Source organism: Berghia stephanieae, chromosome 11 (assembly GCF_034508935.2).
Source record: "Berghia stephanieae isolate SIO BIC M18660-M18661 chromosome 11, UCSD_Bste_1.3, whole genome shotgun sequence".
Classification (NCBI taxonomy): Eukaryota; Metazoa; Mollusca; class Gastropoda; order Nudibranchia; family Aeolidiidae; genus Berghia; species Berghia stephanieae.
Window position 1 is genome coordinate 28,222,077 of NC_088370.1, and position 25,404 is coordinate 28,247,480.

At 34.8% G+C, this 25,404-nt stretch overlaps 1 protein-coding gene across 3 annotated transcripts in view; it reads right to left on the reverse strand.

The window, feature by feature from the left end:
- LOC144956447 (kinetochore-associated protein 1-like) overlaps positions 1 to 25,404 on the reverse strand; it is an 81,050-nt gene that overhangs the window by 28,655 nt on the left and 26,991 nt on the right. For all 3 annotated transcript variants that reach the window (XM_078886949.1, XM_078886947.1, XM_078886948.1), the window contains exons 15-26: positions 20,768 to 20,857; positions 19,908 to 19,958; positions 18,423 to 18,484; positions 15,734 to 15,842; positions 12,440 to 12,616; positions 11,197 to 11,250; positions 9,877 to 9,984; positions 7,111 to 7,233; positions 6,287 to 6,430; positions 5,201 to 5,293; positions 4,127 to 4,233; positions 2,092 to 2,191 (exon numbers count right to left, since the gene is read on the reverse strand). In XM_078886949.1, the coding sequence (XP_078743075.1) occupies positions 2,092 to 2,191; positions 4,127 to 4,233; positions 5,201 to 5,293; positions 6,287 to 6,430; positions 7,111 to 7,233; positions 9,877 to 9,984; positions 11,197 to 11,250; positions 12,440 to 12,616; positions 15,734 to 15,842; positions 18,423 to 18,484; positions 19,908 to 19,958; positions 20,768 to 20,857 (1,218 nt within the window). The remainder of the gene's footprint in view (positions 1 to 2,091; positions 2,192 to 4,126; positions 4,234 to 5,200; positions 5,294 to 6,286; positions 6,431 to 7,110; positions 7,234 to 9,876; positions 9,985 to 11,196; positions 11,251 to 12,439; positions 12,617 to 15,733; positions 15,843 to 18,422; positions 18,485 to 19,907; positions 19,959 to 20,767; positions 20,858 to 25,404) is intronic.

The following is a 25,404-nucleotide window of genomic DNA, read 5'->3' on the forward strand; positions in this document are numbered from 1 at the left end:
ATCGAGAAACTAAAACTTAATGGCCATTTAAAATTAGCATAAGGCTCAGAAATTGCAATATCAAAGGAAATTGCTTTCGAGATAGTCAAAGAAATGACCAAAAGACCCTTAACATGTTGGTAGTATTGATGCTAGTGTCAGTGGAAAAAGTGTTGGTTGTTGTAGCGATGGTGCTCTAGTGGTGGTGGTGGTGGTGATGATGATGAAGCTGTGGTGACGGTGGTGGTAGAAGTGATGTGGTGGTAGTTGTGGCAGTGACAATGCTGTGATGGCAGTTGTAGAAGTGATGATGTCATTGTTGATGGTAAGAGATGCTGATGAAGTTGTGATGGTGATATCTGCTAGCCCAGTACATCAGTTATGAGAAAGATTTGAAATAAAACATCTGGGAGAGTGGTCTTCAATTCAATAGATGACAATTTGCGACAGTAGCAAGATATTTTCCATATATGTTATCTAATGATCCATATCTCTCTCTCTCTCTTTTTTTCAGCATTCACTACTACTACTCCTCCTACTACTACTACTATTACTTCTATATACTACTAATACTATTACTTTGGTCAAATGATGGGAAATTCGCAAATATGTAATATGCAGAGACAAGTTAAATACTTCTAAAATGGTTCTAAAAAATTCATTTTGAACCAAATATCGTTCTTAAAGCTGCCCACTTTGTAATTCAAGACTCGTACAAATTAATAAAGAAAAAAAAAAGATCATTATAAATTTTATAAATCAAAATAGAGTAATTTAATTATTATAAAGGGAAATAACCCATTTATGTTTAAGTTAATTAGCAATACAGTTTTTAATTGAAGGCTTCATAGTCAAAGATGTTGGTTCAATTAAATTTTTACTTAGAATTTTCTATTTAATAAGTGGCAAAAGTTTAAATTAGACCGGTAAATGAGCTCTATAAAAATTGACTGAAACTGAAACTCTTCGTAATTCGTCGTAGCGGTTGAGCAAAGCAATGGCAGAAAACTAAATTGCGAGGGAATTAATTCGGCTACTTACCATTGTTCCATATAATTAGGTACCCAATCAGTGAAGAAACTTAGAAACAGTCAACCAGTTTGTTTACAACATGAGGTAATCGAGATGTGCTTGTAGCAATCATTTAACTTTCGATTTGAAGGTGTCTACATAACGAACTTCCGGTGTTTCGAATTTTTCTTTCTCATACTTTTCCTGTCCTTCAAGTAAATGTGGTCAATTTTGGCTTAGACGAAACAGTGAAATTTATCGCTCGGCGGCTCAGTTAAAATTGGCTATGACAGGTTTCGAAACTGAAAAAATAATTTCACGAAGGCTGTGTGAAAATACACTGGGGTGTGTTCAGACACGGAAATTCTAAAAAGCGTCGCTTAGCCTTGGCAATATATATCCATCATTAATATAAACGGCCCATGAGCTATGCGTGGGACTGTGGAACATTCCTAGTTAACTTTACAGTCAATCGACTACGATTCATGAATTCTTTCTTTATTCATTTCTTTCTTCCCTTTTTAAAAATATTTGAATTTGACGAATTGACTGATTTCAGTTAATTGACTGAGAATTTACAGGTCTATTAAATGTGGTCTGAGACTATTTAAAGTATAAAACAAGCTTATATGCCTAATTCTATGCAAATCCTCAAAAATGTATGAGAAAAATATTGGTGAAAACCGGCATCCTATAAGCAACTGAAATGATAACTATAGTATTAAATGTGATGCATCGTTCATTCAGAAACACGGTCAACAGTTGGTGTACGCCACATGTGTATCAATGCATCAAATGTATCATCAAGATCATTCACATCACACATCTTTTTAAAAAATCGTATTCCGCGTATTCAGGGTCCAAAAATCGTACTAAAATACGATTAATCGTACTGGTTGGCAGGTCTGCATTTTGTGTGTGAAGTAAGTGCTCTACTATCTGAGCTATCAAGACCACTAATAATGATGATGATGATGATGATGATGATGATATCTGTGCACTGCAAGCTCACAAAAACAGACAAATAAATGCAAAAGAGAGATAAGGAGTGGTCACATGAGATGAAGTTGAATTGTAAACGGCAATAAAGATGACGCATACCAATGCCTTGCTTGGTGTGACAGAGAAAGGCTCCAGTCCATAGAGACATAATAAATTGGACGCCTGCAGAGTCTGCCATTGAGTATTCAGTGTAGCAGTGCTGAGGAAATAGATGAAAAATTATATATTATCATGTGATCAGTCAACTGTAACAACTGTGCCTTTCAAACCTGCTACCTCCATAGATAGCACAAGATAAGATAAGATAAGATAAGATATACTTTATTGATCCTTGTGTGGAAATTATAATTCTGTATCACAACACAATTCGGTAATATATAAAATAAATATCAAATGTTAATAAATTAAATAAAAATTGGCAAAGAATATATAAAGTCTTAAAAAGTACAGTGGAGCAACAAGCAGATATATTATGGTGACTATGTGTCGATTATAGTTATAATAAAATTCATGTCCAATATAAATAAATAATCAAATGATTATGAAGATACTTTATAAACTGGTAAAGGTTAAATGATATTATACTAAAAGGTAGAGAGGGATATAACATAATGAAAAGAGGCCAACTTTACAAAAAGCTAAAACAGGACACTCTAACATGAAATACAATCTGGATTTAAAGATATCCTCTCTATTTGTTAAATGAGCTTTTACATAGCGCAATATCCACTAAACCTGCTTAAAGCGCTTAAAAAGGGGTCCCTGGTCAACAGCAACATTTAACAGGTAGAACAGGACATGATGCCCATTAGGCGATAATACTATTTTTTCGGACAGAGACAATGCTGTTAACGGCCAATTACTCATTTTACACCCGAGTCCGGTGAGAGAATGTAAGTAAAGAGCCTTTTCCAAGGTCTCAACTGTGCGCCAAACGAAGCTCGAAACCAGGACTTTCCGATCCGAAACCGAGTGTCATACCACAAAACCATATAGCCGCCTTATTTTTGAGTTGCTAGTCAAAAAAACATAATCCAAATACATGCCAGGGTCATTTCCTTTCATATAAACAGTCCAATATCTTACTCTTTTTCTCCAGATTGCTACATAAGGACAGTTGGACGCTATGCATAGCCAAAGTGGGAGGTTAAGGAAAAATAATAGTTCAGGAAAGTGAGTGGAGAAGGCACTTACGAATGTTGATAATTACAAGAAATGAATTGAGTAGAAAAGTGCCAGAAAACAAGAGAGAATAAAACTTTGCAATGAGGGGGATTTGAAGCCACAACCCGACTGTTACAATCTGGCCGAAAGTACTTTGCAATAGACTCACATCCTATCCAAAGGATGGCAAGCAATTGCTATTGTCCATTTTACGTTATAGAAACCGGGATAAACTCCTGCACCATGAACCTCATGACCCTGGGGGACAACTTAAGAAATAAAACAACATATAACAGATAGTTGAATTGTAAGGAAAAAAATCAGCACAGGAGATGGACAAGGGCCAGGACAAAACCAATTAATCCCATTCCAAGCTAAAGACAGATATATCAAAAAAGAGATATGGTGACCTCCTGCCCACCATAGGAGGTCAAAGAACCCCTTCCAGACAGAGTTACTGCATCGTATTGTATCGTTTAAAAGATAATAGGCTTTAAAAACCTTTAAATCTTATGTGTATCTTTCATGCATAGATAACATTTTACAAAGTTGTATAAACATCATTCATTATTAATTTCAGTACAATGCGCTCTTTCAAATTATCAAATATTTGTCATGGTCTGATTTGTAGAATAATTTTCCCTTTCAACAATCGTTTGCCATGTTCACATTTTTACATTCAAGAGTACAAACTAATAAGAAAACGGGAAGAAAGAAAGAAAATAAATCAATAATTAAACACATTTTGAATTTTATCTAAGGGTCAAGTTTCACAGTTTTAAGCTTTGAAAAGAAAAGATACTTTTGAATTGAGGGGAAATCATAATTGCTTTTTTATATTTTTAATTTTAGTTTTTAAAATGTACAAGAGTGCCATAAAATCAGAGGCATTTCAAATCCTTTTCAGCTCCATGACTTTTTTTTAGTTGGACAACTTTTGATTATTTTTCGTTTTTTGCTGTAAACTCACAGAGGATGTTTGACAGATTCCAGTACCGAGGTCACCAAATCTTCTACAAAGTCAGCAAAAGGCAGACTACTGTGTTCAACCAGATTCAGGACTGACTGAATTTTTTCCTGCGAATAAATTAAAAACTAAATAAGAACCATAATATAATCGATCAGTGCTAATAGTGACAAAAATTGAAAAGAAAGGAGGAAAATTTTGAATGTTGTATTTAAGCCCCATTTTCACTGGACTAACAATCATAATTTAATATTTCATAATTTTAATCTATGTATTTAAATTTTATTTTAAAAAAAAATATATTAGTAATATGTGCAGTGTTTTAACAAGTTTAAAATGTAAAACCCTACAACTGTGGAGTGATCCTCAACAATATTGGAGGTTTCCACAAGACGAAGAAGAAGATAATTACTCTAGCTAACTTCTGGTAAGTGGGAAACTGCACCTATTTGTTCCACCACATACAAACTCTCTCACTACTGATACATTTTAATGGGGGATATGTAATTTTATAAAAGGAGGAAACTATTTCTCTGACTCCAAAATTGCGGATTTCTGTGGATCCAAGGAAAATCATCAGCACTGATCAATTTTACTTGAAATGCCACTGTTGAAAACTTATTCTATTTCAAATATAATATCAAGAAATAAGATTGATTTTTAAATGGAAACAATAGACTCTGGAAATAGATTTAATCTTTCAATGATTATAGGATCCCAAAAGTATCTGGGAGGGTGACCCACCGCTTCAAGCTGTTATTTTGTCAAGGTGAGTTGGATAATGAAAATTGAAATTCCAATATCTAAATAAAAAAGTGAGTTTTTATATAGCGCAATATCCGCTAAACGTGCTCAAAGCGCTCTACAATATTGCAATTTTTTCTGACAGAGAAATGTTGTTAACAGCCAGGTATTCATTTTACACCTGAGTACGGTGAGAGAATGTGAGTAAAGAGCCTTTTCCGAGGACTCCACTATGTGCAAAAAACTGAGGTTCGAACCAAGGAGCTTCTGATCTGATAAATCAATAATGCGATTTCGTAAAAAAAAATTAAATTTACTTCTCTATTTATTTACCTTAGGTGCTTGTATCACATCAATGATTGCTTGAACCTTGGTTTGCCACGATGCATCATCAAACGGGTGGTGAGATACGCGCTGCATAATATCCTGAAAAGAATAACAAGACAAGATCAAATTACAAATGTCTCATGACCAGTTTGAAGTTAAAAAAATAAATTTGAAATAAAACTCCCATAAAAAATCAAACTGAAAAATGAAATAAACCCATTTATTGTACAACAGGGTCTGTTCCCAAATTGAAATAAACCCATTTTTTTGTACAACAGGGTCTGCTCAAAATTGAAATAAACCCATTTATTGTACAACAGGGTCTGCTCCCAAATTGAAATAATCCCATTTATTGTACACCAGGGTCTGTTCCCAAATTGAAATAAACCCATTTATTGTAAACCAGGGTCTGCTCCCAAATTGAAATAAACCTATTTATTGTACAACAGGGTCTGCTCATACAACAAAATGTGTTAAATGCGTTTTACAAGGTGTTTAAGCATGACGTTTGTAAGGCCTTATTACAATTTCTTTTCAAGATAATTCGTCAGGTTTTCATTTCACACACCCAAGTTTCATGAGGAAATATGAATAAAGACTCAATTTTAATCGCAAATAAATTGTATCCATTGCGTTGAAATGTAAAAAAGTCACAATTTACGAAAAAAATATAATTTTAAAAATCATCATAAATTGCACAAGGAGATTCTACAGACAGTCACACAAGTTGATATAAATTCCAGTGATAAAACAAGGAATAAACACCAAAAAAATCACAATAGTATCCAGTGCACATGACACACGTCAGCCGATAAGGCGTGTTACTAATCAGGCAAACCCATAACAATTTGAGTTATCAGACCTGCAAATAAGTACAGATGACTATTTATTGTCTTTGATTTTTTTTCTTAGCTTCGTATTGTTTCCATTAAGCTCTCTCTATTGATTCATATTGACTGTTAGGTACTAGTATCTGTACAGTTTTAAAGATTGATCCATAATACCAGAAGACAACAGGGTCAGAAAATGATCTGAAATAATCTATCCATGTGTAAGTTAAAGCAGTAGCAGACATATTAATAATACAAATACCTTTACATAGGAGGCAAATATTTCGTCTGCTTTGATTTTGTTACATTCTACATATGGCAAAATTTGTGTCTTGAGAACCAATGGAAGGGACTCTACAACCTTGACCTTGTCCAGCATACGGTAGACCAAACTTTCCTTTGTCTCCTTCAGGATAAAATAGAAAGATAACAACCAAAAACAAACTCTAAAAGTGTCATATCCATACTACAGCTAAAAGGTAAAGAATTGCCTCTTGCTTACTATTGACACAGATACACGGGTGCAAGTAGATTAGGCCAAAAAAAAAAAAAAAAAAGTCTGAAATCTATTTTCCAACAGATTCAAAAAGCCTTAAACTCATATATTGAAATGTGACCTATTGCATCCAACAGTATTATGTTAGGGTGATCTAAATGCTGGAAATAAATCAAAATTCATTTCAAAAAGCCAAAAATACGGTTTAAGCCAGAAGTTTTGCACCCATGCAGATGTATTCTTTAACAAGCAATGTGCATGTCACTAATGCCTAATGCTTGGCAAACATTGTATTGTAGCATTATTTAATGCCTTTACATTGCCCGTCTCTGGAACAAACATCCAAAAGAAATGTGACATTCTTCATCGGAAGATATGTATAAAAAGCATCTTAAGACTTTGTTATTTTCCAAATTGAATTGTTGATGCCCCTGTAAAGCGCTCTGAGCACTTCCTGGTGATATGGAGAGAGCGCTTAACAAATATAATATATTATTATTATTACTATTATTATTATTGTTTGGGTACAAGATTTTAATCTCTATGAAATAATGGAGGAAAATTGTTAATGAAAGACAGATTCAACAAACCTTTCTGACAACATCCAAAGACAAGTGACAATGGAAACGTGTTTTCAGTACATCAATGATTCTCATGGCCCCTAGGGTGTCCTGCAGCGTCTGAATCAAGTCATCGTTTTGGGATGAAGTTATCTTGGAAATGAAAATACAGTAAAGATTAAATAACAAAAATCAAAATACGAAAAACTAACAAATATAAAGTCAAATTTTTATACTTTTCATCAGGTAGCAAGCACAAAATCTTGATCTTATTCGTTAAAACTAACCAAGCAAAACAATTTATTTTTAAATAAGACAAAAAAATTCCATTTTCCTTTTATATAAATTTGTAGCTCATGATGATTATCTAAATTGGATGTTATCCTTCAGAGCCATCTGTACCATGCAGACGATTTCTATCTCAATTACTGTAGAATGAAAACAGATACATAGCAACAAATTGCTTGTAACCCTCAATCTAGGACATCAATCTACTACAAACCCCACTACTCATTTATGGCTGATGGAATGCAAAGCCAGAAATATAAATCAAAAACAATGCTGGGTTTAACCTGATTCATTGATTGTAAGTCTTCTTCTTCTTCTTTCAGCTATTCCCACATTTTGCAGGGTTGCCATAATGAATGCCACATCTCCATGCTCTCGGTTCATAACATCATCGTCTTCCAGACCCAGTTCTTTCATAATGTCCTTTACCCTATCCATCAAACTAGTCTTCGGGCATCCCTTTTTTATCTTTCCAGCTATTTGTAAGTCCACTACTTTCTTTCCTATGTTTTCCCTCTCTCGTCTCTTAACATGTCCGAATCATTTCAATCCACCTTCTCTCATCTTTATTGATACATTCTTCACTTCAGCCAACCTTTGAATTTATTAATTCCTCACTTTATCTTTTCTTGTCCACCTTTTTATCTTGTTTCTTTGTTGTAGCTGGTTTTACTCATTTTCATGACAAACCAGTAAAAACCGGTAGAAATTGCAATTGTCTAATGCTTACCCCGATGATATCAGGGTGAAAGTTTCAAACCATGTAAGTCGTAAAATACTAGTTTTACAGAACTACATGATTTGCACTGTCAAAAAATGGATCCAATGATACTAGAATGATCATGGGACTATTTTATACATTTCTATTGGTTCTCGTCTCACATCACAATATCAAGTAAGATGATGCTTGAGATGTCTAATTTATAAATACAAAATAAAAAAGTATGTTACTTTTTTTGGACTTAGATGGTTTGAATAAAGAAAGATGAAATATAAACGTATCAAGAGGATTTGAATAAAATTCAGAAAGATTTAAAATGTAACCCTCTGCTTAATCTGGTTTCAATATCTGCGTTAATCAGAACATGATAATACGATTTAAATTCTACATTGTGAAATTCAATGTAATTTCCAATACTTCAATATAAAATGTAAATTCTGCTGAATTTTTTTAAATATAAAAAATTCTGCTCCATTTCAATATCAAATCAATTTTTTTTTGCCCACCCTGATATAATCCACTGCAGACATAAAATAAAAATATGTACATTTTTTGGCGAAAAATATCTGAATTTCAATGGAAAAAAATAAAAGTCAATCCGAAATGCAAGATTTCCACATGAACTTCTGATAAATGTCTTAGTGTTATCCGAGCATCTCTAAAATATGTTAAAAGTAATAAACAAAAATGAATATAACAGCTTCAAAATAGAACAAAATACCAAACACGGAAACTTATTGGGCTCAAAACCCTTCTTCAGCCAACAACAAAAAACAATAAAAACACAAATACATAACTTTAAAAGCCAGATCGACAACAGAGAATTTAATTTTAAAAATATGTTCTATTGTTTATAACACTAAATAGCCAATACCCCTGGATATTTATATGAACTTGTGCATCCCTATTTTCAAAGTAGAAATCTAAGATTTAATCTCTAAAAATAATCTTATTTAAACAATATAATAAACAATCATTTGAATTTTTCGACACCCCATTTTTGGAACGCTCTCACCCAGAATATTAAAAGTGCAGACTCTCTATCAAATTTCAAATCTATATTGAAAAGCTTACCTTTTTGTCCCATGATTTCTACTTTGCAATTTTTTTTACTTTTACAAATCATGTGTGTAAAATGTGTAGTCTATTCGCTATGTATGTAATTGAAATGGCTATGTTTTTATTTCTCATTGTATTTATTAATTTATTTTATGAATATAAAGCGCCCAGAGCCTGTTGGAATGGGGTAACGCTATACAAATGTTATTTATTATTATACATATATCAATTTTAAAAGCTTTAGAATTAAAGCAGTGTTAAGCAGTTTTGGTACTACAATTCTTTTCTAAAATTTACTTTAAATTTTCAAATCTGGAGGAAAAATTCCAAACTCAGCCAAATTTAACACTGAAAAAAAATTATCTATATGTAACGATGGAATCTTTAAAAGTCGTAGATTTCAACAAAATATTGAAAAAAGAAAGTTTAAACCACTCTAGCCAATACTTCCAAGAAGCCCAGGAAGTGTAAAGAACACAATTCAATTAATATAATATTTTAAAAAAGTAGTCCTTTAGACCCATAGGCCCATGAAGCCGGAGTATATCCCGATTTCTATTTCCAAAGCGTGAAAAGGACACGTGGAGAAATAAATCTCGACGGCACCCGGGATCGACCTCGGTCCCTTTGCTTGTGAGCTAACGGAACCCCCAATATAATATATGTCCACAGCTAATTTGTGGATAATCAAATAATACTATGAAAAGGATCAAGACCACCTATTATACCTTATCATTCCACAGACCTGCCTCCTCATCCAAAGGGTTGAGCTTGTTTGTCTGTACACACTTCATCATTCGATCAAACACATCTATACCATTGGCTGGCCACTCGTTCTGTTATGCATTAAAAACAAAATGACCTCTCACTTGTTCCAGTATGCATTGATAACAATAAGTAATGAATTGTAAGCTTCAATTTAATAGACGAAGACAGATGCTGTGGACGTTTCAGGTTTCCCCTTTTATAAATAACACTAAGGACAAATGAGATACCTTACCTACCCCATTTACACACATCTCATTCGCCCTTAGTGTTTTATTCATTGCATTTTATTGATAAAGGGGAAACTTGAAATGTCCACAGTATCTGTCTTCATCTAATAAATTGAAGCTTACAGTTAAATACTTATTGTTATTTTTTCTTTCGAGCTTCAAGCAGCAACATTTTCATTATTCAGTATGCATTGATGAACTTTTTACTTATCGTTCTCATTCTCCCTAATGTATATAACCTGGAAGGTATCGATCATAAATCAATAAAACAGCTTCAAAACCAAGAACAAAATACATTACACTGAACACTTTGGGTTCAATACCATTTTTAAACCAATGCAGATAATACAAAATTCTGTGTAATTTGGGGAGAAAATCAGAATTCTAAAAATATCTTTTTCAATGTTTATGAATTGTCACTCCAAAATATTTTAGAGCGAATGCACTGTAATTCTTTATGGTTACATATCAATTACTTATAAAAGTAAAAATTCTTTTCCCGTTTTTTCATATCAGAAGGATATAATCTGAATTTGACCAATTTCAACCCCCACCAAAAATTTGCACTGATTTACTGTATAAATTATTGGTCAAAAACATCACGTCACAAACATCATCTAAATTAATCCGGGATATGTGATTCCCACGGACACAACTCAGTTATTATCCATCACTCAGTCTACACCTGAACATGGTGAGAAAATGTAAGTAAAAGGCTTATTCCAAGGACTCAACCAGTTCTAATTCAATATTCATCACAAAAAGTAAGTAAACAGAACAATACACGCAGGCTCAAATGCCCAGATATTTGGTCGGCAATGTCAGCCAAAATTTTTCACCCAACCAAAAAAGTTCTGGCGAGAAACCAGACTATGACTACCAACAAAGTTGGAGGGAGGGGGAGAGAGGGGATCTCTATGAGAGTCATACCAAAAGACCAAAAAGTCACACACAAAGAGTTCTGATGAGCAGTTTGTGAGAAATTAGAGAGATTTTCAAAGGTTTAGATTTATAATAAATAGATTTATCATCTCAGTTGACAGCAATGCTTACTTGTTGGTTCTCCATGACCTGCACAAGATTCAAAGTCCACTGTACAATTGACACCTGATAGGAATATACAAAAAAACTATAAAACAATGAGTCACAGATGATTACAGCCTTTAGATTCTTTCACAGATCACTTAAGTCAACAGACCCAGCTGCCCATTCGCCTCTGTCTGAGTGAACAAAGAGGATTAAATAAAAAAAATAAAAAAATTCAAATTTAAACTCAAGCCAGATTGAAAAATTTTGAATTGAGTACTCTAACAATTGAGCTATGAGGACCCCTATCATTGAAGAATTTGCAATTGCGTGGCAACATCTGCAAAGCATGCATATTTTGATGGAACAACTGGAGTTAAGAATAATATAATATAATACATTTATGTAGCGCCTAGCTCAAATCAAATTACTTACTACGCTTTCCATCAACATATCTTAATGAATAGTACACATATTATATAAAACTGACAAGCTAAAAACCACATTGAGTGAGGGCATATTGCAGATCAATTTTGACAATTTCATGAGAAAAGAGATTTTCAAATTAATACATTATTTAATCTCTTAATTCTTTATTATTTTTAAAAAATAAACTTTCCACTCCTAATAAGTTGATTGTCATTATTTCAAACATCATGTTCATCTGCCAGATGATAATAATAATAAAAAAAAAAAAAACGAAAAAAAAACTGTTTGCTAAGTTCCTAGTTTAGCTAATCTCTTTGACAAAAATAGTGATATCTCAGAATCTAAATTAGACACATCCCTAAAATAAAAATAAAAATTTTCTGTAAAAATATTTTTTTAAAAAGTAAAACAAAAACCTCAAATTTAGTTATCTTAAAATTTATTTTTTTTTAAATTGAGCTTTTATAGAGCGCAATATCCACTAAACATGCTCAAAGCGCTTTACAAGGAGTCCCTGGCAAACAGCAAAATGTAACATGCAGGATGGGACATGAAGCCTGTACGGCGATATTACAATTTTTTCTGACATAGACAACGTTGTTAACGGCCAGGTTCTCATTTTACACCTGACTACAGTGAGAAAATGTGAAGAAAGAGTCTTTTCCAAGGACTCGAATATGCGCTGAGCGAGGCTCGAACCCAGGACCTTCCGATCCGAAAGCGAGTGTCGTACCACTGGGCCACATAGCCTCACATGTCATCTAACACATGTGCCCAGTTTTCACACATTGCTACACAATTCGTCTTTATCTCATTACAAACAACTATCAATTACTATTACCATTTCATCAGCGAGAGATTCTGCCCACACTAAATAAGGGATGATATCAACGATAAGCCAATCTAAGACCTTGTTATAAACTTCAGGGGAAGTTATGACTGAGGCTGATGTTGTCGTCGTCAGACTGATCAGAATTTTACCAATCATCCCAGGCTTGAGTTTGGTGATGAGGTCAAGCTGTGGATAATGGAAAGGAATGAAGAGGGTTAAGACTCCACATAAACATGCATTTTAAAAAACTAGAGCTGAATGTCAACCTCTTGAAGAATCCAAGCATCAGTAACAAACTTTATAGTCACCTGGAACAACTACAAAAGACATTTAACTTCTACATCAGGGCACAAGACCGAAGGACTAGAGCTCAGGTGGTCGCTGGTTCAGATAAGTAAGTAAAAACTAGAGCATTTAAATAGGGAAATTTCCATTAACCATGCTTAGCTGCAATGTCTTTTCTACTCCCAGTGGTCAGTACTCAATATTATATTTTTTTTTAAACAAATCATTTTTTCAGAGATATCCACTAAGTTTTCTCAAAGCGATTTACAAGGGCTCCCAACCCAACAGCAACACTTAACATGATATTACATTTTTTCCTCAAAATAGACTGTTAAAGGCCAGATACTTGTTTTACACACGAGTACAATTAGAGAATATGCCCTTTTAAAAGTATGCACTGATATTCTTAATAGTATTGACAAAATTCATTATCTGTTTATTGACTATGTTGGACCTTTCGGCTGCATTTGACACCATTGATCATGAGATACTTATTAAACGATTAGAAATTACTTTTGGAATAAGAGACACTACGCTTAGTTGGTTTAAATCCTACCTAACATCAAGATCTCAGTCGGTTCTGATTGATGGCGCAGTATCAGAAACATTTCCTCTAAATTACGGCGTTCCGCAGGGGTCTGTCCTTGGTCCTGTTATTTTTACTCTTTATACTCAACCCCTTTCGGATATTTTTGTTAAAAATAAATTAATGTATCATTTCTATGCTGATGACACTCAGATCTATGTAAGCGATATCCCTAGTAATATCCCATCATTGATTACCCATGTTGAAGACTGTATTAGAGATGTTAAATGCTGGATGAAAATTAACGAGTTAAAGCTGAATAATAAAAAGACAGAGGTGATGGTGTGTGGTAGAAAAAGTGTTTTGAAAGATGATTTTCTGAAGTTTACTCTAAATATAAATGGATGCACAATTATCCTCTCAACGTGTGTGAAAAACCTCGAGGTAATGCTAGATCAACATATGACGATGCAGGAACAGTTTGATTCTCTATGTAGAAGTTTGACAATAGGCTTAAAAAGACTTGCGTCCGTTAGACCTTTCCTAACAAGAGAAGTAACAACTAATAACATCTTTCTTACTATCTAAAACAGATTACTGTTCTCGAATGTAAGCAATGATAAAATATCACGCCTGCAAAGTATCCAGAATGCAGCTGCTAAATTGATTTTAAGAAAAAAGAGAACATCCTACTCGTTGCCACTTTTGTATGAGATGCATTAGTTACCAGTTAAAGTGAGAATCGAATTCAAACTAGCAGTATTGTGCTAAAAGTGCCTTAATGATCAAGCACCATTGTATATTACTGAATTTTTAGAAACTTATAAGTCAACGAGGAGTCTACGCTCTGCACTAGATTCTGCAAAATTAATTGTTTCAAATAAATATAAATATAAATTTTATGGCGGCAGACCGTTCAGTCACGTCGGACCTTCCATCTGGAACTCTCTTCCTAAAAGAATAAGAGAAGCGAAGTCCTTATCAATATTTAAATCAAAGTTAAAACACCATCTGTTTGTTAAAACACATCTTGATTAATGCATCTTTGTAATTTGACCCCAATATGAATGTTAATTTAGTTTATGTTATTATATCATTATTTTATATTATTTCCGTACTTGACATAGCATGTGGATGTATTATAACATATCTTGTTTTAATGACTTTATGTTTAGTTATTACATTGTTGTATAATGATAATATTATGTTGATGTAGTATGTTTAATGTTTCATTTGTATAATAATGTCACTGTATTATTGTTTCGCGCATTGAGCATCACCCAGTAATGAAAATGCGCGGTATAAATGTCATGTATTATTATTATTATTATGAGTAAAGAACCTTTTCCAAGGGCTCAATTATGAGCGGCTTAGAGCAACACTTAACCCCCTCCTTACCACCCAGAGGAAAATCGTTGCATTTGTTACAATATAACCAACACTTTTGTCACTCTAATTTCTTTTGTACATCATAATATTTGAACAAAAATGTTTTCTATAGTTAAAATATATTAACACTGTGTTGAAGAGCTCGTTTAGCAAAAAAAAATATGTATAGCAAGAGCTAACAGATTTTGTGTTTGAGTAAAATTGGCCAGTAAGGAGAGGGTTAGACCCTAAACTCTCAGGTCCGATGGTATTTGTCATACCACTCAGCCTTATAGCCACATAGTTTTAATGTACATTGAAATGCTAACACCAAACTATTGCCCTCCTCAACGCTTTATCTATTCCCTCCACAAGCCAATTGCAACCAAGTTCCATACATGTTGCAAGCCATCATTTTAGTAATAAGATTCTTACAATAGACGTCAGAATCAATAATCAGGCACTCATTCACACCTGAGTTGAGCAGAAAAACGTTTGTGAAGTGACTTATCCAAGGACATGTCAAAGTGATATTCTAAGCTGTTTGAAACTGTAGACTGTAAAAAGTAATGAACAAAAATTAACAGAACAGTTCTGAAAAATAACAAAATACCAAACACGGAACGTTTCCAGTTCAAAACCCTTCTTTAGCCAATAACAAAACATTAAAAACATTAATAAGATCGTTTAAAATCCAGACAGACGACAGAAAGTATTTGGTATGCCTTATTCAATCAATATCTTCGTACAGTTGCTTACAAAATGGCACCACAATAACTTGTAAAATCCACTCAAAATGTAATTGTAGGCATAGCAATTTTTCATCATAATCAATCTTGTATCAATCAAGTCTTCTTACATAAAGGACTTGGCAAATATTTCTCTGCCATCAATCTGTTTTTTTAGTAATGTATTTATATTTTCATTGGTTTTTTTTTTGTTTTTTTTGCTGTTGGTTGAAGAAAGGTTATGAACCCGAAATGTTCCGTGTTTGGTATTTAAACTCTTGTCTAAAGCTATTACATTTATTTTTGTTTATTACTTTTTACCATCCCTGTGACAACATAAAATTGCATAAAATTATAATACAGTTGATGAAGTGGATTTAAGAGAGTTGGCCCAACCTGAAAGCAATGCCATAGTTCAAATGCCTGTTGGAATTTCTGTGAGGTGAAGAGGGTGATAACAACGTCCAAGATGTCAGCGTGTTGAAATCTTTGCCACTCTGTGGGGCTGAAACATCAAAGATACAAGCATAAAGAAGTAAAGAGAGGTTGAGATAAAAAGGGTGATTATACTTTCAAATATAGGTCAAAGTGATATTAGGCTGCTAGAAGCTGTGGACTGTAGAAAGTAATGAACAAAAATGAATATAGCAGCTTCAACAAAGAACAAAATACCAAGAACAGAACGTTTCGGACTCAAAACCCTTCTTCAGCCAACAACAAAAAACACTAAAGATATAAATACATTACTAAATTCCAGATAGGATATTGTTGAATGTGGTTTTGTTGTTTTTTTTAGATTGCCTGAAGAAGAGTTTAAGCTCAAAACACCCCTTGTTACAAATTTTGTTCATTATTCTTAGCAGGTGAACAGTTTAAACATCTACAGCTTCAGACAGTCCTGTATACAATGTAATCGTAAGCATTATTTAAAAGCATGTGAATGAGAGAGAGAGAGAGAGAGGGGGGGTGGAGAGAGGGAGAGAGATGGAGAGAGATGGAGAGAGAGAGAGAGAGAGAGAGAGAGAGAGAGAGAGAGAGAGAGAGAGAGAGAGAGAGAGAGAGAGAGAGAGAGAGAGAAAGAGAGAGATAGAGAAGGCCATGTGAAGAAAGACAAGGAAGCATTCATGAACAGACTTGCAGAGAAAGCAGAAGCAGCAGCGACAGGAGGACACATGAGGATCCTTTATCAAACTACCAAGACACTTGCTGGAAAATATGGGAAACCAGAGGTACCAGTCAAAGACAAAGATGGGAAAACTATTTTTGGAAAAGAGGCTCAATCTGAACGATGGAGGGAACATTTCAACTGCCTTCTGAACAGACCACCACCAGACAACTAGCCAGAAATTTTGCCTGCAAGGAATGAGTTACCAATTAGCTGTGATCCACCATCGATAGCAGAGATTGTGGGTGCCATTAACAAGATGAAAAGGGGGAAAGCTGCTGGACCAGAGCAGATTCCACCGGATTCTCTAAAAGTTGATGATGAAAGAAATGCTGAGGCCCTGCACCCACTATTTGAGAGAATCTGGAATGACGGGATATTCCCAAAGGATTGGAAGGAAGGACATCTTATCAAGCTTCCAAAGAAAGGGGACCTCAGTAATTGTAATAATTATCGAGGTATCACTCTTTCTATCCCAGGGAAGGTTTTCAACCGTATTATTTTAGAGAGAATTAAGAATGCAACAGATGCGGGACGAACAGGCAGGTTTTCGGAAAAACTGTTCAACCACCGACCAGATTGCCTCTCTGCGAGTCATAGTGGAACAGTCTATAGAATGGAACTCTCCTCTTATTGTCAACTTTCTGGATTATGAGAAGGCTTTCGACAGTATTGACAGAGCAACATTGTGGAAAATTCTGGCATATTATGGACTCCCTGAAAAGATAGTTAACCTCATTAAGGAAATGTATGAAGGATCAAGTTGCAGGGTTGTACATGAAGATCAGCTTACTGACAGCATTGAAATTAAGACTGGTGTCAAGCAGGGATGCTTGCTCTCACCATACCTGTTCATCCTTGCCATTGATTGGCTAATGAAAGAAACCTCCAAAGGGCGAAGAAATGGGAAACAGTGGACCCCCTGGACACAGTTGGATGATTTGGATTTTGCAGATGATCTGGCTCTTTCGTCCCACACCCAGGACCAGATGCAAGCAAAAACCACAATTATAAACAGCCTCTCGGAATCAATTGGTCTAAGAATTCACCCTGCAAAGTCAAAGGTCTTGAGGATAGGTACGCGTCAAAGGGAGCAGATCAAAGTAAAAGATCAGGAACTCGAAGATATAGACACTTTCTGCTATGTCAGAAGTATAATTGACAAGGATGGAGGCAAGGAAGCAGAGGTGAAAGCACGGATAGGAAAGGCACAAGCTGCATTCACATCTTTGAACAGAGTTTGGAGAACTAAAGATATCTCCCTTCGACTAAAGCTAAGACTTTTCAACTCAAATGTGAAGTCTGTCCTACTGTATGGATGTGAAACTTGGAACGGATCACAGGCATGTATAAGGAGGGTACAGATTTTCGTAAACAGGTGCATGCGTAAGCTACTCAGAATAAAATGGATGGATAGAATAGAAAATGAAGAAGTATGGAAAAGAACACAGCAGAAACCAGTGGGAGAGGAAATAGGAAGAGACGATGGAGGTGGATTGGGCACACGCTTAGAAAGAACGACTCCACTATAACAAAGAAAGTATTGGACTGGAACCCTCAGGGCAGAAGATCAAGGGGAAGGCCACGAGGAACATGGAGAAGAATTAAAGAAGCTGATATACAGAAAAGTGGTAAGACCTGCAATGAGATTAAAAAGTTAGCTCGGGATAGAGAAGGATGGAAATTGTTTGTCTGTGGCCTATACCCTGACCCAGGGTGAAAAAGGCAATGATGATGATGATGATAGAGAAGGATGGAAACTGTTTGTCTGTGGCCTATACCCTGCCCAGGGTGAAAAAGGCAATGATGATGATGATGATAGAGAAGGATGGAAATTGTTTGTCTGTGGCCTATACCCTGACCCAGGGTGAAAAAGGCAATGATGATGATGAAATGATAAATAAGAATCTAAAACCTTACTTGTACGCCTTCTGTCCAAATACCCTCACAAAGGAATCTAACCGGTGTTGTAAACTATGAAGCTGATAAGAGGAAAGGAAAAGAAAAACAATGTTTTGATAAAACATCACAACACCTTGTGAATTCAATCATAATTTAGATTGCAATGAACTTGCAAGCACATACCCCGTGGGATCTTTAGTTTCTTGTCAGATCCAAAAACAAGTTTGAGTGTATCAATTTTTTTTTTCTTCCTCGAAACACACACTTGCAAGACTAAACTTGAATTCTACAACAACAACAAAAATTAAAAATATAGCGCAATATCCACAAAACACCCTACAAGGGGTCCTTGGCCAACAGCAACAGTTAAAATGTAGGACAAGACATGACGTCTGTTAGGCGATATGACAATTTTTTTCAGACAGAGACAACGCTGTTAACGGCCAGGTACTCATTTTACACCCGAGTGCGGTGAGAGAATGTGAGTAAAGAGCCCTTTCCACAGACTCAACTATGCGCCAAGCGAGACTCGAACCCAGAACCTTCCAATCTGAAAGCAAGTGTCATACCACTAGACTACAAAGCCGCACAATTCTACAATTACCAGTTATGCATAATTTCTGTATATAAATAATGTATATAAAATCATTTACTGATGATAGTTAACTGGATAAGGTTTCATCCAAAGAACCTCTGTATGTATGTATCTTGATTTTTTTTTTTCCTTGAGCAAAATACTTATTTTAAATTTCTCCTTTAAGATAAATTTCCCCTTTGGATGAATAAAGGGTATTCATTTATTTGAATTATTTATCTAAAATCAATGGGAATGATTTGAATCTTGCAAAAATTAGTTTGTTTTGTTTTAAGGGTTTTACCGGATACCGCACTTGCAACACATTAAGGTCATACCAGCGCCAGTAAAAAGGAAGAAAATGGGATAGTAAAAAGTTCTAGAATTACAATTAAAGCATCCAAGAATAAGGAGACAAAGTGGAATTGGTTCAAATAGGGAACATATGTAGATTCCACACTATCAACTATGCACACTATCAATAGTTTGAGATCACTAAATGTCTCATCCTGACACAAGCACAGGACCCCGCCAAGAGGAACACTCACAATTGTTTACAAATCATACATATGTAAAAGGAAAAAAAATACAGTGCACAACATCGAGATGATTTACAAGGAAAAAAAAATATTATCTCCCAAAACTAACTATACATTTGACTGTTTCCCTCCCATACAGGGTATTCGGTCAGGGCCAGGACAAAACCAAGCAATCTCATTCCAAGACAAAGACGGAAAGCAAGTTGGAAAACAGATATAGGGGGATAGAAGACACTGTATGTACCTCCCTGTTCATTATGGGAGGTCAGCACTTTAGTTTAATTTGAACCAAAACAACTAAAACCTTCATAGATTACAAAGTATTAAAAAGAACCATTAGAAAAGGTGGGAGGGGAATCTTTTTTCCCTATTGTCAATGTAAAGACTCACCTCAGAGGAGACACCAGTCACCAGATCGTCTTTATCTTTGCAGTCATTGATCTGTGAAAAGTGAGAAAAAAATACCTTAGAGATTTCATTCAAAATGGGTAGGAATTGAAAACTGGTCCCGCCAGCACAGAGAACATTGTTGTTTTGTTTCTTTTTTGTTTTTAATATTAATTATCTAAATCCACAATAGTTTCAATGGAGAAAAGGTTTTAAAAAATGGGTAGGAATTAAAAATCGAGGGTAACTAAGCTATAAAATATAGGTAAGGATTGAATTCTATAGTAACAGCAGAGAATTGAGTTTGAAAAAACAGATAAAGATTGAAATCTATAAAGACAGGAAAAGATGGGTATCTAGGGAGGGGGGAGAATCTGGTGAATATTCTGTCAAAATCTTCAAATGAAAATGAATATGAAGAAATGGTAAAGGTTAATAAATAACAGAGTAACAAAGGAACAATTATTGACATTTTAGGACACCCATTATTAAAACAAATGATTGCAATGGCTGTTTAAATGGGTTTTTTTTTAAAAATAATTATACAAGATATTGTAATGTTTACATAATTTGTTTATTCCAATCATCTGTTTTGATTTAGGGGAAACTTGAAATGTCAACCATTATTTATCTTGACGCTTGAGATTTCCTCTTGTTCGTTTCCCTAAGTTTAGAGTATTGAAACATGTAAACCATTCATTTTTTCAAGGTTTCCTTCTCTCTTTTTTCCATCTTATTCTCTGTCCCTTAAAACTTACTTGAGATTGTTACTGTAACTTTATAAAATGATTTGAGATGCTTTTGCATGGAGAGCGTTATACAAATATAATATATCATATATTATTATTATCATTCAGTATTACCTGTTTCCGACAAGCCTTGAGTAAGTCTTGAGTTTCAGACAGGGTAGGCAGTGCATTGTACATTTGATTCTGGACCAGGTATGGTATAATCTAAGGGATAACAAATAGAGAATGTTAGTAGAATGGGAAAAAGAAAAAAAAAAAAGAAAAAAAATTACGCTCTCTGCCACTGCATCATTCACGGCGTCTAAACTGCACTATAAATCTGACCGTTTAGTTTCCCGCTGTTCCGAGCGCCGACGTAACCTCACCCGACAGGTAACCTGGGTCAACAGCGGTCAGCCGATATCAATTCCCAGAACGTAGATTTGACGTGCATTGGGTGATACCAACGGATGATTTCCGTACCAATTAACCTCACGATCTTCGTGACGATGCAATTCCATCCAAAATGCAAAGAATTCTCGCAGACCTACTCTTTCCATCAGTCCAATTTTTATTTCAATATCTCCAGTACTTATTCCACAAGCCGTGATTCAAATTCGCCTATTTTTCTATAACATTTAAATAAAATTACTTGTAATTACCTCAGGATTCTAAAAAAACGTTGCTATAAACTTCAAATTTTTTTGGGTGTGATTCACAAGGCACAAGTTTTACTACGAAATGAGGTAAGTTTCATTTACTCTTCAGTTTTCATTATTTTGTAATGATCATTTTTCCGCGGTAGGTCAGGTAATAATGATATTACCTCTTTAGCCTTGTTCTTGAAACGTATATTTCGCTGCGGTTTTATTGTTAATTGTATTTTTATTTTTATTTTTTTCAATGATGAGTTAATTTGATTTTTAAATTGCATAATTTGAATTATCTTGCTAATGTTTAATTTTAAATGACATTGTGTGTTGGGCCTCAACTTAGCTCAACTGCTTGTTAGAATTTTCCTGCCCCCCCCCCCCCCTTTCTTTCACCAAATTGGGTGAAGTATTTGGTTTTTCTTTTTCCAAATTTTATGTACGCTGTTATGTATGCATGGATATGAGAAGTAATACAGAGTGTTTTAAAACTCATTTTATTAATTAATTCACTATATCATTGCTTACATCGCTCAGTCAATTTTGAATTTTCTCTTACAGCATGGGCCACACAATTGCAAGTCATAACCAAGCAGTGAATTCATTATGTAGGACATGTGGTATGGTTTGTTTAACACAGAAATAGAAACGTGCCAGCAAGAAACCATTTAAATGTTCAAATTATTCTAATGACATTCTTTTAGTCTATGGGACTGACATGGCATTGGACAAGCAAGGAGCACACTCATAATTTATGTGTAAAAAGTACACATTATAAAGCACATTGAACACACGACTCATTAGCTTCTTTGTATTTTCTCATTGCCAAGACGCTACTAATAAATAAATCAACCTTGAAACGGGTTGCACTTGCATGTTTGATACCGACAGAGTAGAATATAACAACAAACTCCAAAACGCAGGAGAGACTTTCAAATCTCATGCACGAGCCACTCACCCTCAGGGATGGTCCTATTGCCTCTGAATTGGACAGAATACCGCATTACACAACAGGCTTACCACAGCAGGTCATTCATTGGCAACCACTGCCACAAATACAAGAAAAGGTCTACACTTACAATTATCCAACAAACAAAGAACTGCACCCACGACCCACTCATCATTGACGACGCATGCAGTATTGGATTAATTTTCGACAATATAAACAAGGCCTATAGTCATGTGCACAACTTTATATCACACACAAAATCGATCAAAGCAGACACAATCCAATATATTCAAAGTGCAATAAAACATTACACGGATACATACAGAAAATATTTTCCAAACAAAATAATCCAAAAACACCTCCTTGAGTACCACTGCATACCACACATCACTCAATATAAGTTTAGACTTAGACTTCTTGGAGAACAAGGCACAGTGAGCTGTCACCAAACAACAGCAAAATTGGAAAAAAAGAGCATCCGGCATTATCAACGATATGAATAAAATGCGATTTGTCATCAACGCAATGCAGTTAAAGACCAGCCCCAAACTACACTGACGAGTTTGAATGCTCGTAGCGGATATATTTTTGTTGAGGAAAAATACGTTTTTTGTGAGGAGAAGTATCTACATCTTGTCTTTATAATACATAAAATTCAGACAAAGCCATAGCAACGTTTTTTTTTTTTCTCTAATTTTTGAAATGTTGCACCCGCTATATTTTTTGTGTAATTTGTTACCGTTCATTGATAACTTATATTGAGAAATCTAGTAATACTATGAAAAAATAAAAAACACACAGTATAAGTAGAAAATATAAACTTTTATACCAAGTAGTGATATTTCAACTCATTCAATATGGGTGTCTAACAGACAATAAAACAAAACATTGTTAAATTGAGTGAAACGGCAATCCCCGTTAAGTAAATTCCTCTCGGTGATTGACCGCTCACCGTGACCGGGTCAGCAGGTGTCAGGAACGGGATACCGTCTCAACTGAACTGTTGTCGTTGTGTACGCTGTGCATTAGATACCATCGTCTAGGCATTCCATGAAGGAATATAATAATAATAATAATAATAATAATACACATTTATATAGCGCTCATTCTCGTGTAAAACACAAGCTCTGGGCACTTTACAATATAAATATCAATTTTAAGTGAAAAAATAAAAAAATAAAATAACAACAACAATAACAATTCATAGCCAAATCAAGGATTCATATAGAGTCAAGAAAAACAAATACAGTAAAAATGTGTCTTGAGATTCTTTTTAAAAGTAGGTAAAGACTTGCACTCCCCAGACCACGTGGTAGTTCATTCCAAATCTTGGGGCCGAAACAAGCAAACGATCTATCACCAAATTTTGTTCTTGATCTTTTTTCCGAAATTTTCGTTTGGTCATTACATGATCTTAAAGTGTAATTTTCAAATTTACACATGACCACGTGATCTGTGAGATATGCCGGTGCTATACCAGCCAAACACTTATAAACAAGACACGCTGCTTTGTAATATGTGCGCTTTTCAATGGGCAACCAGTGGAGAGAGGCCAACAAAGGGGTTGCATGATCAAATTTTTTTTTTTTGCCAAAAACTAATCTTGCTGCACTGTTTTGCAGTAGTTGCAATTGTTTAATAGAAGCCTGAGGCAAGTTGACAAGCAGCGAGTTACAATAGTCTAGTTTCGAAAAAATGAGGAAACAACCAATGTTTTACATGTTCCAATTGCAATATACTGACGGATCGAACTGATTTTCTTCAATTGAAAGTATAAAGATTTACAGAGAGCAGAAATGTGAGCTGACATTTTCATTTCTGAATCAAAATAGACACCCAAATTTTTCACAGTCTTTGAAACTTTGATCTTTTCACCCCCAATCAACACCTCAAGACCATCATTCACCTTCAACTGCCCTCTATTTCCCACAATCATCACTTCTGTTTTTGACTCATTCATTTTCAACTTGTTTGCATCCATCCACTCTTTCACATCCGTCACACATTCTTCCACACGTTTCACAATATTTTCGAGATTTTTAGTTTTATCAGTAGCATAAAGTTGCGTATCATCTGCATAGAGATGATAGCGCAGCCCATGACCAGTGATGACATTAGATAATGGAGAAGTATACAAAACAAAAAGAATTGGACCCAAAACAGAGCCTTGAGGAACACCAAAAGACAATGTATGTTGACGAGAAAGTTTATCCAAAATCATAACCTGTTGCTTTCTGCCATCTAAATAAGATTCAAACCACTGCAAGACAGTCCCAGACAAGCCAAAGGTTATATTAAGTCGTTTAATGAGAATACCGTGATCAATAGTATCAAACGCCGCCGAAAGGTCTAACAATGTCAGAAGAGAAACAGAACCTTTATCTAAAACATCAAGCAAATCACTCGCAACACAGCACAGAGCAGTTTCTGTGCTGTGGTAAGAACGATAAGCTGACTGAAATTTTTCCCATAGATTGTTTTCATGGAGATGTTGTGAAAGACGTCTGAGTACAACTTTTTCAAGGATTTTAGAAAGAAATGGCAGATTTGAGACGGGACGGTAGTTACTAAGGTCATTTACATTGAGATTTTGCTTTTTTATGAGAGGCTTTACAATTGCATGTTTATAGATATCTGGGACTTGTCCTGAGATAAGTGACTGATTTATAATATAAGTTATGCAAGGTAACAATTCAGGAAGACATAATTTCAAAATATTAGTTGGTAAAGGATCTAAATCACATGACTTCGAGGAAGATGAAAAAATTATTTTAGAAATTTCTTCTTCAGTTGTTTCTTTAAAACAAGAGAATCCCTGTGAACCCGAAAAAGGGTGGAAATTTATATCTTCATTTTGCACGAGGTCCAAATTGTTCCGAATTTTCGATATTTTTCCCGAAAAGAAATCTGAAAATGCATCCGGCTGCTTTTCTACCGGGATATTAGTGGGTAGACACATGCCCTTTTCTTCCCCTAAAAGTTCCTTTGAAACAGAGAAAAATTCCTTAGTGTCCCTCACTGATGACAGTTTTGTGTTATAATAGTTTCTTTTTGCTCTTTTGCAGGTGGTTTTATACTTATGCTTTTTTGCTATATATATCAGCCGGTCAATCTCAAGGCCCGATTTTCTCCACGATGCCTCTGCATTCCTTTTTTCCCTTTTGGCAGTTTTT